Source organism: Melanaphis sacchari, unplaced genomic scaffold, assembly GCF_002803265.2.
Source record: "Melanaphis sacchari strain LSU unplaced genomic scaffold, SCAv2.0 Contig48_pilon_pilon, whole genome shotgun sequence".
Lineage (NCBI taxonomy): Eukaryota > Metazoa > Arthropoda > Insecta > Hemiptera > Aphididae > Melanaphis > Melanaphis sacchari.
In genome coordinates, this window is record NW_020271327.1 from 3,308,184 (window position 1) to 3,335,328 (window position 27,145).

A 27,145-nucleotide genomic window follows, 5' to 3' on the forward strand; every position below is an offset into this window, starting at 1 on the left:
CTAAAACGAAAAAATTAAGTATGATTCCCGTTTCCGCTAATTATTATTTGGGAACCGTGTACAAATGTTTCATATTGTTATCATATGAAAATATTCTTATTATTATAAATTGTAATATGAGTAGGTAGATAATAATAATACATTATTTGAATATAGGCACAATTAAATTAGAGTTTTTAAATATTATACAATAGCATCTCACATATCTATTATGTTTAAATATTTCGATATTTAAAATTATAATAGAAGTAATAATTATACTGTCTTAAAAATATAAATTATCTTCACCAAAAGTTATATTTTTTTTTATATATAACCAAAAACATATTTAAAACTATCAAAAATTAATATTTTTTTTATCTCTTTTGTAAGCAAAAAATTCCATTTTAAGAACGGTATCAACTCTCAACTATACGATAAGGTAATCTATACATTATAGCTACAATAATAAATAGTTACAGTTACCATTTTTATGGTTACTGCAGCAAGACGTTTTTTCCCGGGTACCTAAACTTACATATAAAACAAGCACACTAATATTATAATAGGCATATCTCTTGAACAAACGTTGAATCTCTTGAAAAGAAAAGAAAGTTTAATAATGTGCTCAGAATATATCAATCACTTAATTCTCAAATCAACTGTTCTAAGCTATATTAAATCAAAGTCTCTTAAATGTATTTCGTGTTAATACTTGTATATTACAAACATTTTATGCGTAAACTTATCACCAAAATTACAGTCAGTTTGCTCCGATCAATAGAATTAGATTACTAAGTACATTCGATTCTATTAAAAAATGTTTATATCTTCAACAACAACTCAATAAGTAAAGATTCTTATTTTAAAGCTAAATGCTAAAGTGTTTAAAGTCACATGATAAATTTAACTTTGTTATATTTTTTTTAATAAATTTACTATATAATATGAACACTCAATAATAACCTTACAGTAATAAGTATTAATATTTACGTTGCATGCGTACCGTAGTGAACCGTTAGGGCATTTATTATCAATGAATAAAAATTAAATTAAATTACATTTTAAGAATTATAATTCAAATAAGTGCATTAATGGATCACTACGTATATTTATTAATAAATATAGAGTAAAGTTTGTAGAGTCGGGTGTATACGTTTTCAACTCAAAGATTGAGAAAAAAAAACAAGCCGATATTGGTAAAAATTATACACGCAATATATAATAGACACCGTCAGACTCGACCTGGATGCGTTTTTAATGCTATTATTATACTATAATATTTATTGTGTGCAATTTATGCGTTTTGGTATTTATACGAAAAAAAAAATATATCATTACTGGTTGTGTGCTATTAGAGTTTCCCGATGCAGCAAGTGTAAAATATCTGCCGAGTCACCAAAAACTGTACGACGACAATACTGCGACCACCCGGTACACAGTATATATGCAGTGTCTGGCCCAACAGGTGACGCGACCTTTATTAATGAACGTCGTGTAATATTTTGACAGGCGATATTTTTGTACACCGTAGACTAGCATAAAGTATATACGTATAATATGTCCGCGAGTGTGTGTATACAAATACCTATACATGATAATATTAAACGTGTATATGTTTAATACGTATATATAAACTATGTGTATGTGTGTGTGTGTGTGTGTGTGTATGTATACTTTAGGTCACGGACGACGCATTTTATCAGACAATAATATTATACAAGGCATTTAATCTCTTCCTCCCGAGGGAATTAATTGTACAATTTTCAAAACAGTCCCGCTGCAGGAGCCATTGTCCGCTGCCGCAGATAATTGTGTACATAAATATATATGTATGCGCGAGCAATCGCGCGCGGCGCAACCCCGACGGACAAAAATTCCATTTGGTGGACGAACAAAACCGCTCGGAAATATCATACCCTATGTAAATATGTTGTTTTCACGGGTACCACGAACCGGTTGTAAGTAATATTGAGATTTTTAATAGATATTATAGTTTAGAGTACCTGTACATAATTAATGATCGCGCTGAACGATGGAATGCCATTATGACGAGAACGCGCGAACTTTATTTGCTTTTTGTACTAAAAAAATTTGCGTTAATATATCAAAGAAATTTTAAAATATTATTAGAATATTACATCTAAATAGTTTTCCATTGATTTTGAGAAAAATTCAAAATCCTAAAAGCTAGAACTATCTAATATTTTTATTTGTTTTCATAGGGCATAACTGAATTTACATAAACCTATGGATCCATGCGCAATAAATAATATGTATATGTATATATTTGTAATAAAAAATGAGTATAATCAATAAAATAGTTCGACATTTTACACCAAATTTGTATATTTAGATTATTACCTAATATTACTTAAACATTGTGAAAAACTCGCACTTCTAGCCATAAAATAAGTACATAGAAAAGCCATTTCATAACTTATTGTCAAGGGAATACTAGTTTGGTTTTGGTTTTGCTCGAAATCTAAAATAAAAATAAGAAAATGTAATGCAATATCGTATAAGTACTAGTATATAATTAAAAAAAAAAACATTGTGATTTAATTATTTGTTATACATAATTAATTAAAATAATCTACAATTTTTTTATTATAAACTAAAATGCGATAACCACATAATAATTTAATGATGCTACTCAAAGGTAGCCAATCAAAATATTTTATTAACTTGCTTAATATATTGCTGAAGTTTGATTGGCTAACGTTGATATCTTCTGATCTATATTCTCTAATAATAAACCATTAATTGTTTCAACAGTGATAATACAATTTACAAAACCTTTAGTCATTCTCCATCAATGACAACAGAAGAAACTCCAACCAGTCATTCAATTTTAACTGATGCCTCGATAAAATGTGATCCTAATTTATTATAATAAAGTAATACACAATATATTATATTGTAAGGTAAAGATTTTTTTTTTTACTTGAAAAACATTTCATTTAAATGCACATAAATTGTTCTTTTATGTTTTCGATTTACTAAAGCTATTAATAATTAGAAGATATAAAGTATATTATAATCACAAGAGTGAAGAAGATTGTCCAATTTTAGCAGGTAAAAATTTAAATAATTTATGTTATTCAATTTTATTGTACATTATATTAATCACAAAAACCCCTAACTGTAAAAAATAAGAAATAAAATATACATAGATTTTCAAATAATATTTTATAATATTATTTAAAATATTAATTTCAGAGTATATTATAATATCACATATATTCTGTCATTACCAATTAATAATTATAAAATTAAGCTAAATGTTTGTCTTAATATTTATTATATATTATTTAAGTCTTCATAATGTTTAAGTAAAAATATTATTATTGTATACTTTTAAATAAAAAGTACCTAAATATTTAAAAATGACTTAAGTACTAAAAACACCTACCTGTATATATGTACTTTTTATTGCTGTGTATAATTATATTTATAGTTTCTTATCCTTTAAAATTAATTAGTAGAACGTTTTAACTTTACGAACACGATATAACGTTAAACGTACGTTTTTCACGTTCAGTCATGATTGGACCGTCATAATTAAGGTTATAAAAATAATGAAAAACCTATCAATAATACTACAAAAAAAAAAAAAAAAAATATATTTTAACTAAGAAAATGTTATTACATTTAAAAGTTTAATTTAAAATAATTCTTAGTATCAAAAAATAAGTTATCATGATGAATACAAAATGTCAAATATGCGTATAGTTTTCAAAAGTTAAGTATAAAAACTTAAGAACTAACATAAAAGTACCAAAAATGCATTAACTCACGAATATTATATGAAAATTCAAAACTAAAATTGTGTATTTGAACTCTGTAATGTATAAATTGAATTTTGTTTTTGATGAGCTATGTTTTGAAGTATCTACTATGAAAACAAATTCTAATCTTTAGTCATAACGATTTTATCGCTGTATACTATACTTGTCTTATATGTTAATATGTATATAAGTTAATTTACTAAGAAAAAAAAATAAACAAATTAATACAATTTTTATAATTTTTATTATTTATTTGGATAAAATAATTTTTAATTATTATTTAACAAATCGTTCAAAATCTAACCACTTTTATTTTGAAATTCTACACAAGTATTTCTTATTTAATTTTTGAAGTCTTCAATATTTAAAGGTTACTAGAAATTATTTTACCCAAATAAATAATAAAAATTATTAAAGTTATAAAAATTGTGTTAATTTACTTAATTATTTTTTTTTTTAAATTAACTAAAATTTACATTAAATGCGTAATTTATGTTAATTATAATTTAAATTTAATAATGTCTACAAACCTATAAATACGAAAAAAAGCACTTGAAATTGCATTATAATTCATAAAATTCTAGGATGACGGTTGAAAATTTAATAATTTTAATTGAAACTTTAACTCGTTATCATTTGGCTTTAGAGCTATGATAGAGAAAAACCAAATCGGCTTAAAAAATGTCGGTCTATCTAAATATGTTGTTGAAAGTAGGTGTTGCTATTTAAAATAATGCAAGTTGTATTGCGCACACGCACAATAATAGGGTTAAAAGTTTGAAAGTTGTAAAAAAACGCGTATTTCAATAGTCTTTAACTACTTAAAAACACTTCACCTCAATCCAATGTCACAGGACATAATTATTTAGAGTTATCTTTAAAAGGAAACATACTGTATATAACGTAGATTTAAGCGAGTTGGTCCAATAGATATATGATAGTATATAGACAGTAGTCACATACCTATATAAAATTACATTAACACACACGCACATATATATCATATATAGATATAGATATAACAAGTACGCGCCTGAAGGTGGGCTGCTGCAATTGATGTTTGTGCGCGCATAGTTCATATATTAATATATTGAATAGCCTTCTGAAGATTGAAGAAAAAAAAAAATAAGAGATTGACAGCAGATTAAGTTGTTTTTTTTCATTCTATTTGGTCTCGTTTGCTTTTAATTATTGTGTTATGATATGTGATTTCAACATTCTAATACTAGCAAGCACGCTTTCTTATAATGCATTATTGCAGTTCTCTTGTAAGATGGTTTATTATTTTCAGTCCGAAATCGTTAAATACGTTTGTACCACATGTGCATTTATTGTGAACCGTCTTCCGACCATAAAAAAAAAAAATAATAAAATCGAAAGTTGCTTGAAGGAAATGTCAGAAATCGGAAAAAAAACCTAGTTATTCTTAAACGTGTGTATATATTATATTATTGTATATGATATATATATACATTGTATATACCTATATAATAAATCGTTGAAACTTACAAGTCAAACACAATCTTATTTTATACCTATTATACATAGGAATTGGTATCTAAAGAGTATAAGTTAAAGTCCTGAAGAGGATCACCGTCGGATCACATAACAAATCATCGTATCGATTTCGTGTATTAAAGAAACAAAGACACACACATGCGTATACGTGAAATATATAGTTTCGAAATACCATTTGGTGTGTAAGCTATAACCGCATATTAAAATATATATTTATAAAATCTAATACGTATATATTATCGTCCTTAGTGCGCGCGGTGAAATGTGGCGCCTGTAATCGACGCTGACAGTGAGTTTTATATAAGAAAAAAAGAATACCGCAGCAGTAACGACGGCGGCGTCAATAATTCCACGTTTATAATATATTATTACATATATACATATAATAAATAATAAAATATATAGGTACAATAATATTAATAAACCAGCCAAGCATACCTATGTTTATCTCCTCTTCGGCGTCATCGTCGTTTTTTTTACACCGCGTCCGTTTTTTGGATAACATATTTTCTCATATCTGTTCAATATATACATATATATATATATATATATGTGTATAATAATATGTACGTACGCGAGCTGCAGCGAAGGACCGGTGGCTTCTAGAGCTCTCCCATTCAACCTTATCTGAACTGTCCAAAGTCTTCTGTTCCGCACAACGTGAATGACACACACGAGCACGCGCGTGTTCCCAGGCCTTATATATATTTTATAATATATACGCCCGTGTGGCTTGTACCTCGCTCGAGTTTTATAATATTTTTCATTTTGTTTTTTTTTATTATTATTATTATTATTATTATTATTATTATTCCTCTCCCGAACGGTCGCGATGTCGTATATTATGCATAAATATACCTATACTTTATACCAACAACCTACTACGCACACGGTCTGAGACGAGTTTAAAACGTATATTACAATATTATAATGCACACGTCAAACATTCGTATCGGAAACCAGTTTGTCCGATCGTATTTGGATCGCAGTGAAGTTGTACATAATAATATAATATCACGTAATAATATGTACGGAGGAGCGCACATGACGACCACTATAATATTATCGGATACGTGTATGGTAAATCATATTATAGTATTTAGGTGCCCATATATACACACATATTATGTGTACACGGGACGCGCTCACACGTCACCTGTACCGGTATAACGACGGTGGCGACGGTGCAGGCGACGAACGGTATATATTATTATCCGCAATACAAATATAAGCCCACACGGATATGAGATTATATTATACGAAAAGAGTAATTTCATCTGTAGACAATAATCGAACTCATAAACTCTATAAGAGAGGTTTTGATTATTTATTAATCATCGTATTTGGGGTAATTTATACATGCCCACGTATACAGACGTAGGGTTGACTATTTCGTCGATATCGATTGGCCGCTGCAAACGCATTTTTATTTCCTACACTTACACTAGTCACGAGTACAATTAGTAAAATATGTCAATATATATATATTATTATTATTATTATTAATAATAATATACTACAGGTAATTTCATAAATATTATATTTATGTATATATATATATATATACATATATTGGCGTAAGCTCCGTGCTTTTGATAATGTCACAGTGACCGTCATATGTAACATTAAATATGTATACTTGAGCAACTGGTATTTTGGTTACCCTCCAATCGTCTTGTGGTTTTGGTTTGGATTTTAATATTTATTTTTTTCATGTATAAAACTGGTTTGTGTGGCGAGTACAGATACAAGAAAAAAGAAAAAAAATTACGTGTTAAACGATAAACGCGAGTGCGGCGATCACGTGAACCGTGATTAATTTACACGGAGTACCACTTAACGTTTATACCATTTTTCTCCCTGGTTCGGGTACGGGTTATTACCGACGACAACGACGACAAAGTATAGCAAGAGCGAGCTTGTTGTGTATGCCTTCGCGGCAATCATGTGCCAGAACGCCTAAAAGAAGGCCTATGAAATATAAATATACTCAAAATTCGTTCGTATATATATTTTCATATATGTGCACGCGTTCAGTGATGTGCTTAAATGCAATATGTTTTTTTTGAGAGAGAAAGAGAGAGAGAGAGAGAGAGGATAGATAGTTACGATACTTTAATAAACAGATGGCAATGACCCATCGTGGTTCCCTATTTTTCTGGGTAAGTTAAAAGCGAATGCAATAGATCATCGACTTAAATGCCTTTATGTAATATATTGTTTTTAGTGTAGGGCATGCAATGAATGAGAGTTAAATGTTCCTAACGTACTCGTAATATAAATTATTGTAAATATTTGAGTTCAAGCCCGCAACAGTTATATTGCTCAATGCCCATATCGCATAATGTCATATTATAACATGTATAATGTTCATCCATGATAAATGAAGGATATCTACGCTTTACATAACAAATTATAATGTATAGATTTATTATATTGTATTTTCGAGTGATACGAGCTTACGCATTTTGAGGCATATAATAGCTAAATAACATCAAAATCGAGGCTTCGTGGAAAAAATCATTTATTTAGATATCTGGTTCATAACTGATAATGAATTCATCATGTCCCACCAAAAACGCATTTAAAAACTACGAGCTTTTTTTCATTTATAGGATATATAATATATTTCTAAATATTATTTCATCTCATAAAATATTACTATGATATTATAACTATTATCTACTTATAAAATAACTCAACATATTATAATTGTTTAAATCATAAAATGTTAGTTTCGTTAAAAATTTAAGACATATTCTATCTATTAATAATTATTATCAAAAAATTAACATAATACCATTATCATAAATCTATAAATTAGACATCATATATTATAATATCATAACTATACTTATAGTTTATAAATACGTATGTGAAGCTATTATAATATAATATATTATGAATTAAATAAATGTATACTTAAAGTTGTATCTATAACACACGTATAGATCACCGTTTTTTCGGGGAGGTCTATTTTTTAGAGCTTTTATTTTTTATTGATTTGTTTTTATTTGGTGTTGTTTTTTATTGGAAACGATAATGTGCGACAATAGTGTCGGCTGACGGTTCACGTGACCAAAGCTGTGGTATACCGCAACCAACCAACCGTGTTATGTTAATATACATATTATATGTATATGAGACAAGGTTAGAAAGGTATGTCATATACCCTTTTTATCTATTGTATAATATAGCTATTACTTGGCAATCAAAAATGCTGTTAAGTATATAATAAACGAGGAAATATTTTTGACATAAAACACTTGGTTTTTTTTATTGATTAATTAGTATAAGTAGTTAAAGTTTTAGTAGTTATCAAGATACTTTTATCAAAACTTAAGATAGATGTAAACGTTATATTTTTAAGACGTATTATAATATTATAGTAGAATAATATTCTGGGAAAATATATTTATATATGGTATTATAATTGAAATTCACAGACAAATATTTTTCATTGGAAAATTAAATAAAAAGTAAGGAATCATGAAATAATAATAAAAAAACAGGAAATCAATGTAACCCTCTCTATGTAGCAGCTATAAATTATGAATAATACTATAATAGTCTTCAGTACTGTATAAAAACGCAATGATCGTGGTTCCTCATCAGGTATATTTGTATATAAAGCAAAAAAAAAAAACGTGTCAAGAAAATGAAAAAAAAAACATTACCCTATATCGGCTATATCTACGGTCTACACGTGTGCGTGTGTATGTACGGCAGCGGCAAAATAATATTCACTCGGACATACTATTGCTACTATTTTAATATTATGCGACGCGTGTACTTATACTTCCTATCTATGATAATAATAAAATAATATACATAAAAAATATACTGTACTACAGCGTTCATACGTACTGCCATGACTGCACTTGTACTGCACCTGACAGGCGGACCGGCCACCAGCGCCGACTGCCTGTCAGATGTCGGTGACCGATAACGAAACTCCACTACGACGGCTACACACGACGCAAGAGTTTGGGCTAATGCTCGAAATAAGTACACTGTTTATTGTCTGTCAGTCCGATCCGCGACCCGGGGGACGTGCAGCGGTGTTAATTTTTTATTTTTAAAGAATTTTAAATTATTATTATTATTATTATTAACGTTCACACGAACCTCACCCGAAATGTCGCGTTTAATATGTTTATCGAATAAGTATACGGAAGAGGCGGTAGTGTATACCAATACATACACGGAATATACGATGATAATTACGAATATTACTTACCTACCTACCTACACAGTAACTCGTGTATGAGATATTTTTAAAATAAAATAGAGCGTCTAAAATATGAATAAAACGCACAATGTTTTAATTGATTAATATCAATTGTAAAATAGTAATAATCGATATTCAATTTCCAATCTATTCTGCGAGAACACCGAATCATGGAGCTTTTTCCTCAACAATTTTGAACGAAAATAATGCACAGTAAATACACACATTTAAAACCATGGATGTAATAACTAATTTTTTCACCGAAGAAAAAAAACACCAGACAATAATCATATAGGTATCAATAACGATAACTGGAGTACGTATACATTATATATTAGATAAAGAAAACGAATTTGCAGTTACCTAACATTTTAGTGCATTCACGTGTGTGTCTAAATTAAATATGCAGATTTAAAAAAGTGGGCTATTGCATCAAGTCCACACCACTGATTAATGATTAATACTAACGTATAATTATTAATATAGGCGTGCGTAAATTACAAATACAAAACTTTTCTGAGTTAATCGTAGCGTAATTTTGTGTTTTATCACATTATTTCATTATTATTATTATTATTATTACACTACGACGATATTTGTTTATTTTCTCTTTGACCAGATATGCGTTTAGGACACGGTACTGTGTAAAATATTAAATATTGTCCGTCTCAGTCCTCGACACCCCCAGGCTCTGCTCGCACGTCATTTTATACTAAACAAACACCCGTATTGTTTAGTCGCCAAACTGGTTAGTTGTCGATTTTTAATGGCGATGCAAATTAAAATTACAAATGATACGTACAAGAATATTAATGATACACGGTGATGTAATCGCGGCTATCCGCCATGTCTGGCGTTCGTGAATCGAAATAATTATCAAAACGAAAATGATTAATGCCTCGCGATTCACGAGTACTACGATTTCAAATGATATTAATATGATAATATCCTAATTGCCAGTGGCAAATATTATATTAAAACTTGTTAACGATACTGGTTTATTACTTTATCATATATTATTCCCAATCATAATTCGGTTATTACTTACGTATAACTAGTTATAAGTTTTTACTATTGTAGGCACCTATAACCCGATTTAATAGAAAAATACCGTATGTTGTACAATTTGCAATATTCTACCGATAATCGTAAACAATATCATGGTTTTATCATTCTGTACTCAATGATGCAGATACGCAAGATATTTTTCATAGAGTTTCACAACTTTTCCACGCCTTTTCTAATATACGACTTAACTAAAAATATGTCATTAGTTTTGCTTAATATTTAATGCGTACTTTCGAATGAAATAATTTTGGATAATATATTATAAATTATAATTAGTAAAATATTGTTAATATTCAATTAAAGGTTAATACCTATAAGGTGTATGCATATATATGCACATAACATGTTTATACTTTATATACGTATAATTATATTCCCATTATCTGTAAAAAAAAAAAAAATAATAAAATCACAAAAATGTGCGACTAAAACATTAAAACAATCACCTATAATATAGTATATATGTATAATGTATAGTAACGTTTCCCAGTTTAGCGGCGTTTTTTCGGCGCTAAAAGCACTTCGCTGTTGGTTATCGAATAGCGCTTATTATATACATATAATATTATAAATATACATATATACACATATATATATATATATAAACATACTTGTAAGTCAATCCCTCTCGGGAAGGTTTTTCGCGCGACTTACGTCTTGTTTATGCTCTTCGGTGAGTGCGGGATGAGGCGTGGCAAAAAGAGTACTGAGGGTTATATGTAAGGTGGCGGCCGTCCACAGTCAATTTGGTTAATGGTATACGCGCGCGATATACCAGGGAGGATAAAAGTCGGAACCCGTGATGGTGTGTAGAGGGTCTCGTTTTCGGGTTGTCGACTCAAGTTTCCCTCCACCATACCTCCAATATGATGTGACGGTAGAAGCGCTAAGGGCGAGTGGGGTGGTGAAGATTTAGGGGCAACGTCCTGTTTATATACATGAATGCATTCCCTTTTAATATAATATGTATAATACGTATATGAATTTAATATACACATGAGCGTCCACCACTCATGTAGCGTCAGGAAAAAAGTGAATGAAGAAGAAAAAAAATAATGAAAAATCTTACTGATACGATATAATATAATGCTATTTGAACACAATCATTTACAATTTTAGGTTTATAAATAAATTAAATTATACATAGAGGTACAATTTTAATATTGTTTTTATGACACTAATGCGTTTTTTAGATCATATTGTTCATATTTTTAAAAACAAAACAAAACTTACAGTGATAATAAGCGATATATTATGATAAATTTTTATCATGTGATTAGTAGAAAATTTGATCTAATTAAAGCTTCCAGGAGTCAAAAGTTAAAAATTCTAAATACTTTTTTTTTAATCAGAAAAATAAAATTAAGAAAAAACGAGAATTTTTGCGCTAAATCAGTTTCCGATAAAATTGATTTTTTTATTTTATTCTATAATTCAAAAACGGATTATTGAAGAAACTTAAAATTTTTACTAAGTATTTATATAATCGTTTTTTAATTTTCAAACTATTTTGATTTTTTTGAGCCATTTGAAGATAATTGAAATTTCGATAAATGGGTAAAAATAGTTGAAAATTTAATATTAAGTTCCTAATAAGTGGTTCATATCCCAATTAAAAAATAGCGAAAATGAAGTCACAATTTTTTTTATAAGCATTTAAAGTTGGAAAATTTTCAAGATTCGTTAAAATCTTAAAAACTAAAACTACATTTAGAAATTCATAAAAAGTTTTCTGTTACCTAAGATGTAGTAAAATGTAACGTAAGTTTCATTGTACGTTTTTACAATATATATTTAAAAAAAACATTTAGAAGAAACTAGAAAGTTGAATAATTTTTTATGACCGCGTGAAGTTTGAACTTTTAAATCTTATGTTTTCTTGATTAAGGTCATGTTGGTTATATTATACTATAAATTACTTAACACTACGCGTAACTATTTTAACGTTTCAGTATGTGTTAATACACCGAAGAAATGAAACGTAATGTAATGATTTTCACTCAATTTAAGTACATATATCTACTATTCACACTGTATTCTCCTTCTATTATTCATATCTCTAGACCTACAATGCATATTTTAGAAAAACTGTTAACAGTGTAAACATAGAGTATGTCACGAAAATTTAGCATATTATTTAAATACAATTTAAACGTAAATTTATCTAATATTTGCCTTACAAAATCACTTCACAGAGCGTAATGCGATCATAACCTACGCAGCAGCTCGCAAAGGTATTACCTACTATAGTATAATTTAAGATAGCGTTAGTTCAGCTGTACGTCATGCGAATGTATATATTTATAGGCTTCTGTGTCCGTGTACCTTATCCGACGCGAAGTTCTGACACAAGACGGATCACTTTCTTTTGGTACGAAGTTTCTATGTATGTATATGATATATTGTATTATACATTTGACCGTAACACAATACTATGTGAGATTTCTATAACAATGATAGGGTCTGTAGGTAACTATATATATATTTTTTATTGTATGCCATGGCGATGAATTCAGTGATTCAGACGTCTCTATTATAATATAGTATAAATCATATTATATACGAGTATACTATACAAAATAGGGACTTTAAAATCCCGTCGCATTTTATATATACCTACCTACTCCTTGCACGAGAATTTCCAGCATATAATATATATAAAGTATATAAATAGTCTAAAAACCTGCACTTATATGCAACCACTTTTAAAACTTATCGGATCCAAAGCGATATTGACTGTAAGGCAAGTTGCGTGCCACCCCCGCGAAAACTGAGTATGTTTGTGTATTAATATAGTGGATTTTAGTTTTTATTTTTATTTTTGAGCGAAAGCACAATGAAATCTGCATGTTTATGTATATATATAGTTGTACACAGTGTGATAAGAGAGACCTCTAAGCTGGGGACTATATAATTACTGTCCGATGACTAAAAATGATATTATTTAAATGCGAGCGTAGACCAGCTATAGGTCAGTACGCACACGAGGGTGAAAACAAAAATTAAAAACGTTACGCTCGAATTTTCGACTGAAAAAAACTGAGGTGGTTATATAGTTAAATGTATATAACATATTATAATGCACCGTATAATGTGGCGTGTGGTGCCTACGTTCTATTTATTTATTTTTTTTTTTCATTCACGAAACGGACAATCAGCGGTCGTCATTGTTGCAATGCGGTGTTTCTAATTAAAACACGTATAATTATTTAATGTTCTGTTTGAAAAATACTCCGCATAATATTATATTGTTCACGAGTTTTTTCCTGCGCAAATCAGCCCCACAATTTTTGAACAACTTTTACGAATTATTAACCATGGTAATTATATACAATTAATAAAAATAAAGGTATGTTTAGTAAAAATCATGCTAATTATTCTTAATGAAAACATACTATTTTTGTTGTACTTAGTACATAAAATAATAAAATATAATATGCACATTTGATTTTTAATAATTCTTTAATGAACATATTTTAAATGTAAGCACCTTACAAGTTACAATAGAGTGTAAAAAATATTTAATTAAAAATAATATTATATTTTTAGAAACATTTCAGTTGTTTTATTATAGCTGTTATGAAATAATTTAAAGCCGTGCTGATATCTACGTTTATTAATTGTATATTAAATATAAAACATAAATTTATTTAAATTTTATATTTTCTAACACAAAAATGTCATAACTCAAAATTACTTGGTATTCTCTAGTCACTTGATTCAAGTAAATAGTATGGATATAATTAATTATAAAATATAATAATAAAAAACACCGAGATTATAGTTCATTCTTATGGGCCATTAAAGCAGTATTATGTTTTATAGTCGACAGTACGTTAAAACGCCGGATATATAATATGTATTATAATATTATCCACGAAATCCGCTTAAGCTCTGTGTATAATAAGTTACCGACTTATTACGTTCCCACCCACACATATCTATATATTGACGTTTAAAATTAAATCAAATTGTTGTGACAGCGGACTATAATAATTTATATCGTGTTCGTCCTGATAAAAAAATGTGAAACGTAGAAAAATTACGCCATTTCATTGTGAAAATCGGCTCACGTCATATAAGTAGTCACCGTTGTTGCTCGTATACACATAATATAGGTGTGTGTGTGTGTGTGTACATTCTATACATGTCTTATACTGTGGCAGGTATGCCAGTGGAATAACACGTGACAAGTGGCAGAGGAGGAGGATGACGATGATGAGAACGTAGAGGAAAAAAATTGTTTATACAATAATAATAACAATATCATATTATATATCCGCGAGAATGTCCCGCCGAGAACGGACTTCGAGTTCTCCGCGACTCGACTCGTGCACAAATGACCTCATAGCGGCCTATTACAGCTATATATGGTATTATATATATATGACGGTAATAATAATAATAATGTATAAATATAATATAACATCGGACGTGTCATGTGGTGCGACATTCTTTTCCTACAGCTAACACTACAAAGCCACAAAGGTAGATTTATAAATATATATATTTATTATTATAATATTACATGTACAGCGAGCTGGCGAGTATCGAAAATATTTTCATAGCGCTTTATTATAATATATACGTTTACGTGTACATTTTTTACATTAATCCCACACTCGTTTACTGGGTTGTGGGTGATCAGAATGTTAGAAAAACGGGATAAAAATGTACGACTCTTCGAAATTACCGTAATTTTTGTAACACGATATCACTGGTTAGTCTATGTATACTAATATTAGGCATGGGGTTAAACAAAGTGATCGGAAACGCGTTTTTCGAAAAATGGCGTGAGAACAATATCATGACATAATAAACTTATAATAACTCTATTATTCTTTACCGTGGTGTTTCTGACTTGACTTTCGAAATTACAACATTACCATCATAACATCATATCATACATGTACTACAGGCCCGCAGGATAGGGTTAATGAAAAAGGTTCCCACGTTAATGTGTTGAAGAATAAAGTATATTTATATCGAACTCTTAAATGGTGTACTAAATAGTACGTTTTCTGAATAATAAAATATATAAAAAATATTATTATTTAATCAGTGTACCTATATCTATGTATTTTATTAAGAAACAATATAATAAATATTATATCAGATGTAGTGATTCCTAGTAGCCACAATTTCAAGAGTTATTTTGATAAAAATAATAATAAATAATGATAATATAATCATTAGCTACAATTGCTTTAAAATCTATTTTTTTGCTCTAAAAATGCTAATGAAAAAATATATAAATATACCTACAAACATTATGAAATATTATAACATTTATAACCAACCCTTGATAAATAAACCTCAAATTTTTTATCTGAGCTCTCGACATTATCTTAGGCTTCTCGTGTCATAAATGCACCATTCTACTTTTGCTATGTTTGCATAACCGTGTGAAATGAATACATATTGGAAAATTAATTTTATCGAAAAATCATACAGGTTACAGTTAGTTGAAATATTTCGAATTAATTGATATTAAGTATATTTTAATACTTTATGTAACATGTGTAAATCAACTATAATCAATATGAAACGAATTACTATAAAACACCAAAAACATTATATTCGAACATGTTCTACGTTACACAGTGTTGATGAAATAACGCCAGGATTTTTTTACTACACCGTATTGTACACAGTTGAATATAGTTGAATTTATAGGTAACGTGTTACCAACATTATTTTACTTGTGTATTAGAATCACGCAATACAATAAAAATTTATGCAGTGAAAATCTAGCTTTAGAGTGCAAGACTAAACAGACAGAAATATTTCAGTTAACCAGATTTACCCTGTAAAAATATGTTTGGTGATCATTTGGACGGTACTAACTATGATTGAATCATATACATTTAGGTTACAGCTACGGTGTCTGCGTCGTATCGTGTTCTTTGTATCGTATTTTGATTGGCCGTTTTAATCATAGTATTAATTATCAACCGTTATCTACCGTAAGTTGAGTCAAATTAAACTTCTGAACTCGACACAACAGACAACGTAATTGTGAACACGGCTCTAAAGCAGTACAACCTAAGTATATAATAATGACTGTTACCTTCCATTTTATCTGTGTTTGTCTTAACGCCTATACTAATTCAGGATGATTGCCGATCGAAAACAGTTTTCGCTTCACCGTTTACGATTTTGTATATGTATTGATGTGTAATACGATTGAATTTGAGCGAATTTCATACAAACCTTTATAACATCTATAGTTATGAGCCGCATAATTCTCCGCGAGGATTACGCATCGAGTAACACACATAAGATTAGAATAAATGCATCAGTCAACTTAATTATTTACAGATTACTTTTAGAGATAATTTTAGATAGCAATTATTTAGAACTAATTATAATTATTATCAACTTTACGTGTTATTCTTACTTGGTTTGAAAACCTAAGTTTATTTATTTGGTACAAAGAGTACTTATGTTAAAAGCATATTTTTAGTAAAATAAATCGATAATTTTCATCTTATTAATATTCAATCCAAATAATTTGCTATTTTTGAACATGACATTTTGCAACTGGTCCAAACGTGTTTTGTCCATAAAAATTAATTGTATTAATTACAACCTGGTACTCTGATATGAATGATATAATTAAAGACTGAAATTATTTTGATATTGTGTATTTACGTGTGTCAATAGACAGCCAAAAATATTCATTCTCATACGTGTATAAACAAAGTTAAGTGTCTAGCACAATTGAGTATGGACACGAAACATAATGTATGCATTATCAAGACTTAACCCCAAAACAATGTTACACAATATCTATCACTATTTGTATGCAAGACATTTTGTACATAGAGCGTAATACACTGTTTTGTATTATTCGAAACCCCAAGTGCATCACCAGGATTACCTACCTATGTAAGTGGCGGTGTCATCACTCAGTTACACTCGTCCGCATCACCTATGTAAATTAATTGATCTGTATGATACGCCCTGTATACTTCAACAATATTATGTAACGGTGTGATATTATATATTGCATTATCCATTTACATGTACAATTGTATCGTATCATTCGTATCGTCCACGTATATCAGACTGCACACTCCAATAATATTTTACGGCGTGTAGGTACGCGTCAATCGCAATAACAGTGACGTCCTAAAATATAATTTAATGCACAGACTGTAATATCGTGGATGACAGTAAGGGTGGTCATCGCTTAATGCGTTTTATAAATAGTAAAATCGTATTGACGTCAATGATATTGTACATATATATATATAAAGGGAAACACACGAAATACGTATACGTTGTATACCAGATACCTAGTGTGCGCGGGACATATTATATATGCGTATCGAATTACACACAGGCGATCGTTTTGTATGTGTTTAGCTGCCGATGAGTATATTACCGTGAAATGGATATTTGATTGCGTAAACTCCAACCGGACCCTCTGCGTAGGGAATAGAGATATAGGTAGGTACAGTATACACAACACATATGTAGGTTAAACATTCTGTGTGTATTTAATTATAACAGGCAGCGTGCGTCCGCGGGATAAGAGCATAATACCACTATAATAAAAATAATAGAAAGGGAATTGCAACCCCCTTCTCTCTATCCACAGAATTGGTTACGCTTAAGGTTTATCTCTATATTTTTTTAACCAAAGTTCAATAATGGAAACATAACAGACGGTTACATATTATGACCGCATAATTTTCATAATTTATTTATTTCCTATACGATACGATTTTTAAATAAAGGATTTAAATACCACTTATCTACGGCAGACCGAAAAATATATCTTAGAAATTTTAAAAAATGTTAATAACACTATTAAAACCATGAAAAATGATAAAGGTATATTATGAAATTTACAAGGGAGCTAGTAGTTCGTTTAAAATTCAAAATTTAATGTATTCATACTTACCGTGCAGTAATTTTAAAGAAAATATTTTAGAGATTTCATAAGTTGATGGCTAAATGAATCATACAGTCGAATTCGCTTACAACGATGCCGTTTACAACGATATTCCGGGTAAAACGATTCCAAAGCAATGTATTTGGTTGGTTTTATATCTTATGTGTTCTTACATTTTATAATCCGGATATATCGAAGTTTGGTTATAATGGTCAGATTTTCTTGGTCCCTTGAAGATCATAATAAATGAATTTAAATGTAATTAATTTTGATTTTTTTTGTAAAATATTAAATTCCTATGATTCCTATTATCAATAAAAATATTAAAATATAAAAATTCCTAAGTAGGTACTATGAACAACTATTTTATCTATTTTTCTTTTTTGTATACATCGTATATGTATTTTTAGTAAATATCTTTTTCGTAAGTCAATGTATACCATAATATGCATGCAATTACAGCAACGCACCCTTTATCGTATAACTCTGAACGCACGCCATTAAAATAATAATTAATTTTATTTTTGTGCTTGGAACTATCTAAACATTGATATTAAGTGTCTTAGTCGTATTGTGGCAACTAGTGGCGGATTTAACATTAATTTTTCGGAAAATACTGACGAAGTACTCCCCCCCCTCCCTGTATTTCTATGGGTTGGAGCATACGTGAATTACAGCGAAAAGGTTTTGTAAAAGGTGTATCACGAATCACGGATAGAATAATGCACTTAGTGTTTCTTTTGTTTTTACCGATTATTATTTCAATCTTAAATTCGCCAATGGTAACAACCATTTCAATATTATGCTTAAAATTAAAATGTAACAATAACATTGCTCACAAATATGTTTAATTTAAAATTATATACATGTGTATATATTGTATAATATTGTTTCTCTTTTAGTTTTTCAATATCCGATTATTTAGATGCTACATAAATTAATTCATTAAATTCATTAACTATTATAAGTACTAATGCCGATCAGTTGTATTTTCTAACTCTTGTTTTATTTCGAATACATTCAAAACAACATATTTATTCGGTCAATCTTTTGAAAAATATACAATTTTCTCAATAATTTGATTATTATTAAATATTAACTATATATTTTCTTTTACAATCGATTTTATATTAGTAATACATAAAAATTAAACTCAAATAATTATAATTTGTTATGTCACATGAAATATATGTATAAAATCGATCCATGTCAATTGATAGTGCAACAATAGATAGCAGACAATAGATATAGTGTCATGAATTTTTTTTTAATTCCAATTTTTCACAAACTTGTCAATAATTAAATTAATAATCATAAGTTCTAAACTAGGTATGTCAATAATTATAATAATATTAAGTTTTCAGAAATAAATTTTAATAGTTAATAATCTTTTTTACTTCTTTACTTCTATTATTAAAATCACTACATATAATTTTAAGTTTTTTTGTTCGATCATTATACTTTTTTTTTTTGATGATGGTTGATTTCCTATGACTAATATTGTTGAACTTTTAACCGATTATTTTAATTATTGACAATTTTGTTAAAATTTATTTCTGAAAATCTATCATTATTATTATAATTATTGATATAGTTTATTTGTAAGAACCTATGACTAATATTTAATTATTTACAAATTTGTGAAAAATTGGAACTAAAAAATGTTTATTAAATTATCAATTGTCGCGCAATCTTTTGTCCACTATCTATTGTCACGCTATCAATTGACCACTATTTATTGACGGTATACCGTATAAAATATATTATTGAATTAATTAAAATAAGATAATTATTATTTGTAAAATCTATAGCCGTTAATCCATGTTGTAATACGTGCGACGTGTTACGTGACATACGACAAATTTATATACTCCCTCACCCCCTTAAACTACTTTCTAGTCCCTCTTATAGAAAATGGTCAAGAGACGTTTCTGGCCATCCCCTATTTCCCACAGACCGCAATAATGTTTATTTTAAAAAGACAACTTTTACATTGTTGTGTCGCATCCGAGTCATCCGGCCGGTTGTGTACATATTATTACGTGCGTATTATCGCATAATAATGCATATTTATTATAAGTTATATGAATTGAGTATTTATCTAATAACAAATAAATATTTTCAAATTTCAGTGACTGGGTGGATTAAAAATCAACGACATGTCAATAAATATTTAAATATATGTGTATATAATATACAAGTCGTTTATATTTTAATTTGTTACCAAGAGAACAAACAAAACAATATTTAAATATTTATAAAGTTAGCTCAATCACTTGTAGCTTGTATTAGTTAGCGTGGTCGATATGGGTTGATTAAATAAGCTCACCAAAAGCTAAACCCCCTGAAGCCAACTGCAGTAGGAGGAGCAAGTGCCGCTGGAGAAATAAATTAGATAAATTTATTTCTAATAGAAACCCATATCTCTTTTTCACATATTTCTTCAGTACCTACTGTTTTTAGAAAAATAATGATTGTTTTTTCTATTTTTTGTCAACTTGATCAATTTTTTATCAACAAGTAATTTTACGTTCTTGGTTCGTTCTCGGATAATGATAACATTTTTTAAAATTTTTTACAGTAGTTGCTAAATTAACATTACTTTTCTATGATAATTAAACTACCATATTATTGATGTATCGAAAATTAACTGATCTAACTACTCTTAACTGGCTACTTGAACGACGTTTGCACGTTACATTTTCTACATATTATGTAAGACATAAAAATATAGTGGGTATATATAGGTATCATCAATACGATGTGAGGTTATTTTTATCGATAAATAACGTTAATACGGAAAACACTTACCGGCTGGTTTAGGAACGTTTCGTTTGACTTGCATCCACTTGTAAGTGGGCACGGCCGTTTGGACAGCCGACGAAGTGGCGACGGCGGCAGCGACGGCTCCGTGCTTCTGCTGGCCACCACTGTTTTGCCGGCCACAGTGTTGTTGCTGCTGCTGCTGCTGCTGCTGTGGTTGGTGATGGTGATGGTGCTGGTGATGCTGCTGCTGCTGTTGTTGCTGTTGCTGCTGGTGATGAATGTGGTGGTGATGTTGCTGTTGGACGTGTTGCTGCGGTTGGCCGGCGATCAGCGTGGCGCGGTACGCAGACGCGTCGTCACTGTACGGCGACGTACCGTCTCGGCCGCCGTAACACTGGCCGCCGGAGGACGCCTCCTGCTTGATGACGCGCGGACACCGGTCGTCGCCAGACGCCGGCGCGGGCTGTAGTTGCAGCGGGACCGCGGCCACGGTGGCCGTGGTCTGAGCGGACGACTGAACCGGTGGCTGCGGAGGTTGCGCGGACGGCGGCCGAGGCTGCTGCACCGCTTGTCGTCCAACGGCCGAGTGTTCGTTGTTGTGGTTCAGGTGCATGTTGAAGAACGCGTTGTCCACGGACGCACCGCCGCCGCCGCCACAATACGACTCGTTGCGGACAGCGTTGTCGTCCCGATGGTGATGGCCGCCGTAACCGTTGTAACCACCACCGCCGCCGCCGCCGCCGCCGCCGTCGTCCGAGTACGCTCCGTACTCTTGTCCGTGTACGGCGGCCGCGATACCGTTACAGTCCAAGTTTGTGTAGCTCAGACCGTCCGACGACGTGATGATGACGGCCGCTTCGGCCGACTGCAACGGGTGTTGGTGGTTGTGATGGCCGTGTTGGTGTTGGTGCTGGTGGTGATGGTGGTGATGTTGGTGATGGGCATGGTAACTGCCACCCCCGACGTCGGCCGCCAGCTGATCGTAAGCGCCGTCGCCGCCGCCGCCGTAATACGATCGGTAATCGGCCGCCGACGCGTTCTTCTCGTAGTAAACGCCGCACTCGGCCGCGTACGCGGGTTCCAGTGGCGGCCGGCCGCCCAGACACTGCGGCAAGTCGTAGTCGGCCACCAGTCCGCTGGCACCGCTGTAATAATCGTCGGCCACAGCCGGCGTGTGCGTAGCGTACGACATCATGTCGCCACTGCCGCCGACGCCGACGCCGCCGTTGACTGCACCGCCGCCGCACGTGTTGTTGTGCATTCCCATGTTTGTCGTCTGCGAAAGTGTATAAACGACCGCGAGTATTACATTATAATATATTTATATTGTGGTTACGAGTTCAGTGGCGTGGCGAACTTGAAATGGCTATATTCCACCCACCCATCTAAATCCTGACACTTGGGTATTGACTGTCATATTTTTTACCCACTCGTCGAAGTACATTATTACTATATAGTCATCTGTAAATAGTGTAAATTATTATCCGTTGAACATTTTGAGGCTATAGCCTCCGCCCCGCCACTGGTTACGACATTAAGTTATTAGGTATATATTATATAATATTAGCTCTGCTGGTCGACTACAATTCAACGCTGCGTTTACATTATTTCTTACGTTGTAGCTATACTAGCTATACGCAATGCACGCTGTATTCTTACAAATAGATAAGCAAATCAGATTTTATTTTTTAGAATTTTAGAATTTTAGGCTAATTTATTGGTGAATTTATATTTTTACTCGAGATTATAATGCAAATATTCATGTATTTTATGGCATTTTTTATGCAAATTATAAATAATAAATTCTAATGATTAATACTTTAACAAACACTTAACACCAATAAATCAAATTCAACATCTTAAAATTCACGGGAGAAAATACCAAATTATCGTATATGAATAATTAAAATAATATATTTACATGTGCAGTGCATGTTAAATTGTAAAGATGTACATCAAAATCATCAAATAATGTTTTTAAATTTTTATTACTTCTTATAAGCTTATTATTTTAAATCATTAGATTATAAATATATTTTTTTAACAGGGAAATTTCTCAATGTTATGTTGAAATGTATACTTATAAGCAGCTCCTAGAGTGAATTCCTGTATCATTATCATCTACAATAATAATATTTTACCGAAAAGTTTTTTTTTAATTCTTTTAAATTTTTACTAATGTATAAATATTTTTTTATTTTGTTTAATAAACTAAATTCTATTTTTAAATAAAACTTTGAAAAGTATACTTACAGTATCATTCGTTTGTTATAATTTAAAATTCATCTATTTAATATTTTTTATAACTATCTATTCATAAAAATGTATATTTTAATTTTATTTTTCTTTACATTTTTACATTTTTATTACGTATATTTGTTTTAAGTGTTTCAATAGGTAAAAAGAAATCATGTATAATATTTATAATTTATTTACCAACTCCTATACGTACATACAGTATTAATCTAAAATTCGTTTATTAAAGTTTCGACTTGAACAAATTAACAAACGAATGTTTATTAAGTTTTTTTTTTATCTATAACTTCACGCTATATTTAAACATGAAAACATCTTAATTTATGCGTCTACATTAAACATATTAATTAAATCAGCTGCAACTGTATACGATCGATATAAATATACAAGACATTAAAAAAGGGTGAATATTATTTTGGATTTAGATTAATAGTATAAGTTTTGTTAGTATACACTAATACTATAAGTATTTAATAATTAACAGGCTGCATTTCATCAAATGTTATATTTTCTTTATTTTATGTAAATAGATATAGTGTATAAACAATAATATAAAATTGTTTTAACTCAATTACGTATGTATTAGTTGAAAATGAATTAAAATATTAATACTTTTATCTTTATTGAACTTATTAATATTCTACTCGATCAAATTAGTGCCTACTTACTTAAAATGATATTTTAAATAAATATTTTAACTAGAAATTATATTTCTGATGTTTATTATAAATGCTAACATATTATTTTTAATCAACTCGAAGTTTATTTCTTTTACAAGATGTACCTACACTTAATTTATTATATGTATATACTAGATACTTACTACTAGTTGTATTCATTTACTTAGATACTTTATAATATTATATTTAAACGTTTATCATAAAACTAGTGGTACCTATGTAAATTTCGCTATTAGCACTGAATTATTATTAATTTTTATGTATTGTAAACGTTTTTAAATTAAGTGTATATTTTTAATAATTTAAATATGTATGATAAACTCAACAAGTTAAATTGTTTCTTAGTGTATTACAGGCTTGCTATATTAAATATTTATATAATAATATATTATGTGTACGTATAACCAACAAAACACATTATAATTACATTGCGTACTAAAAAAAAATCAATAATAGGTAAACTCGTGGTCAAAAATACGATTCATTTAAAACATAATATATACATTTTTTAAAATTAATAAACATTAAGCAGGCCGTTAATAAACTTAACGAATTTTTAAGTTATAAAATTATGATTTAATTACACATACCTATTATATTATAGTTAATAAAAATAATGTTATTGCATATCTATATATTTTATGCGATTTATACGCATTTATTTTTAACTGATTTGATTGTTGAAGGTTTAATGGTAATAGAGTGGTATAATAAAACGTGTATATTTAAATAGTCGTCTCCTATGTAAAAAAAATTTACTATCCTAACAAATGTCAGGTTTTTTTTGTGCATAGAATGAAATTGACTGTCACTGAATTACAATATGTCTTTTTGAAGTTGATGTATCCAGGAGATGTTTATCTGTTGTCTGGAATACGACAAATCTTGTGCAAAGATATAATATACACGTTGACAACGTCTGTTTCTTTTCAAGTTTTGACAGTTTTTGGGAAACTTTTTTAATAGAAAAGTTAAGTTGTAAAACATGCCTGCAAAACTAAAGAAACAAGCGAAATTTTGATTTATTTTTAAAGGGAAAAATATTATAGGTACCTACATTTTTTCAATTCAATTCCACGCCATAATACACCATTAAAGTATATAATATGATTTTAGTAGTTACGAAAATTAGTATAAAGTTTGTATTAAACTATAATATATGTGTGTGTGTATTTATATATTATATTATTCATACACATGTATAGCGTAACTAAAATTATATAACCATTTTTTCTGATGCCATAATGTATAGTTACTATAGTTATAAGTTTGATTAGGTCAATTTTCTAATTTATAAAATGACTATAAGTTTTAATACTAAGAATAATAATTTCATAAATTATAATCGAGCATTAAATTAACACGCACGTAATTATATTTATTATTACTTAAGTAGTAGGTATATTATTTTATTATAAATTTTAAAATATTTTAGATACACATATCAATACAAGCAATAATATTTATATTAGCACATATCTACAGGTTTTTATTAGTGTTATTAAAATTTAAAATAATTTGAAAATAATATATAGACTTTATTTAAGGGTGAGATATGCTCATTATTAATCTATATTATTCACTATTTTCCAGTTTAAGTAAAAAATAAGGGACACGAATTTAAAAGTAATTTTCAACTTTTAACTAGTATCATATTTATTGTGATTACGTATATGTATGCGTACATAATTTTAGCTTCCAATAATCGATAAAATAAATAAATGAGTCTATAAATATGGAATATACGTATATTATATTTAAATAATATAGGTAAGTACTTATTATATACCTATGAGTGAGTTATAATTATACGTGATTATTTTTTAACTATTATTATTTGAATACATTTTTACTACAATATAATATAATATAAATACAATATTATGCGATGATATATTATAAATTATAAGATTACCTTACTTATAAGTTACAACGTTCTACATTACTATTATATGCATATTGATTTCAATTAATTATCCGATCTTGCACTTAATATAAGTGTATAACGTTATATATAAGTGTAATATAACTTTATAATATAATTAAGTTAATAATATTATTTATTTTCCTCCCAAAACTTTTTTTTTTAGCGGTTTACACATTTTATTTTGTGTCGTGACGAACGTATACTATTACAAGTTATAATATTTAGGTACTCAGTGACGCGCGGAAAACACACTTGAAACCCTAAGCAAAGTGTTTACACAATAATCTCCACCCATTTCCCCTACGGCATAATATTTATAATCTAAAACTGTATGCTAGTTTAAAATCTTGGTTATCATAGAACATAGCTAGATCATTAACAAATTGATATATATATATATATATATATATATGTAACATATTTAAAAAAAAGCCACAATAACTAATAGTACAGTCATCCGCAGAAAATTTAATATTTAAATTCAAAATACATTTTTGAAGGGTTGAGCATTGCATTATGCAATCATCGTTCACCGCGCCACTGCCGATGCCTGCACTCGTACCGCGGTTATTAACGGATAATGAGTGACAATCAACGTGAATGAAATAGTGTTTTTCCCATATTTATTAGTACCCACCTGATAGATGATAGGTCTGTTCATCGATAACATCACTTCGTCCTGCAGTGGCGACAGGGTCGGCGCATACCACCGCAGCGGGCGCTCGCGCGAAACTCAGAGAAAAAAAAAAAAACAATAAATCTTTAACTCGCGGCACGAAAAATCAACGCGAACGGATCGAGCGCGCGAACACAACGACGGCAATACGGTGCTGCTGAACAGTAGTCAAGTCGGCGCTGTAACGACGATTTTAGGCGTGCAATTATATTGTTGCTGTGCGCGATCGGTCGGTCGATAAATGACAACGATAATGATATAGCGGCGTACCGAACAGCCGGGCGGTACGTACCTAACTGGACGTGGACATGGTATATCGCATACTACCGCGGTACTCGACTGCTCGACGG

At 29.9% G+C, this 27,145-nt stretch overlaps 1 protein-coding gene across 1 annotated transcript in view; it reads right to left on the bottom strand.

Moving 5' to 3' along the window:
- Positions 1 to 27,145, bottom strand: part of LOC112598557 (homeotic protein labial-like) — a 42,519-nt gene extending 15,374 nt beyond the window's left edge. The window contains exons 1-2 of the mRNA XM_025345073.1: positions 26,757 to 27,145; positions 21,302 to 22,532 (exon numbers count right to left, since the gene is read on the bottom strand). Coding sequence (XP_025200858.1) covers positions 21,302 to 22,532; positions 26,757 to 26,789 — 1,264 coding nt within the window. The 5' untranslated portion in view covers positions 26,790 to 27,145. The remainder of the gene's footprint in view (positions 1 to 21,301; positions 22,533 to 26,756) is intronic.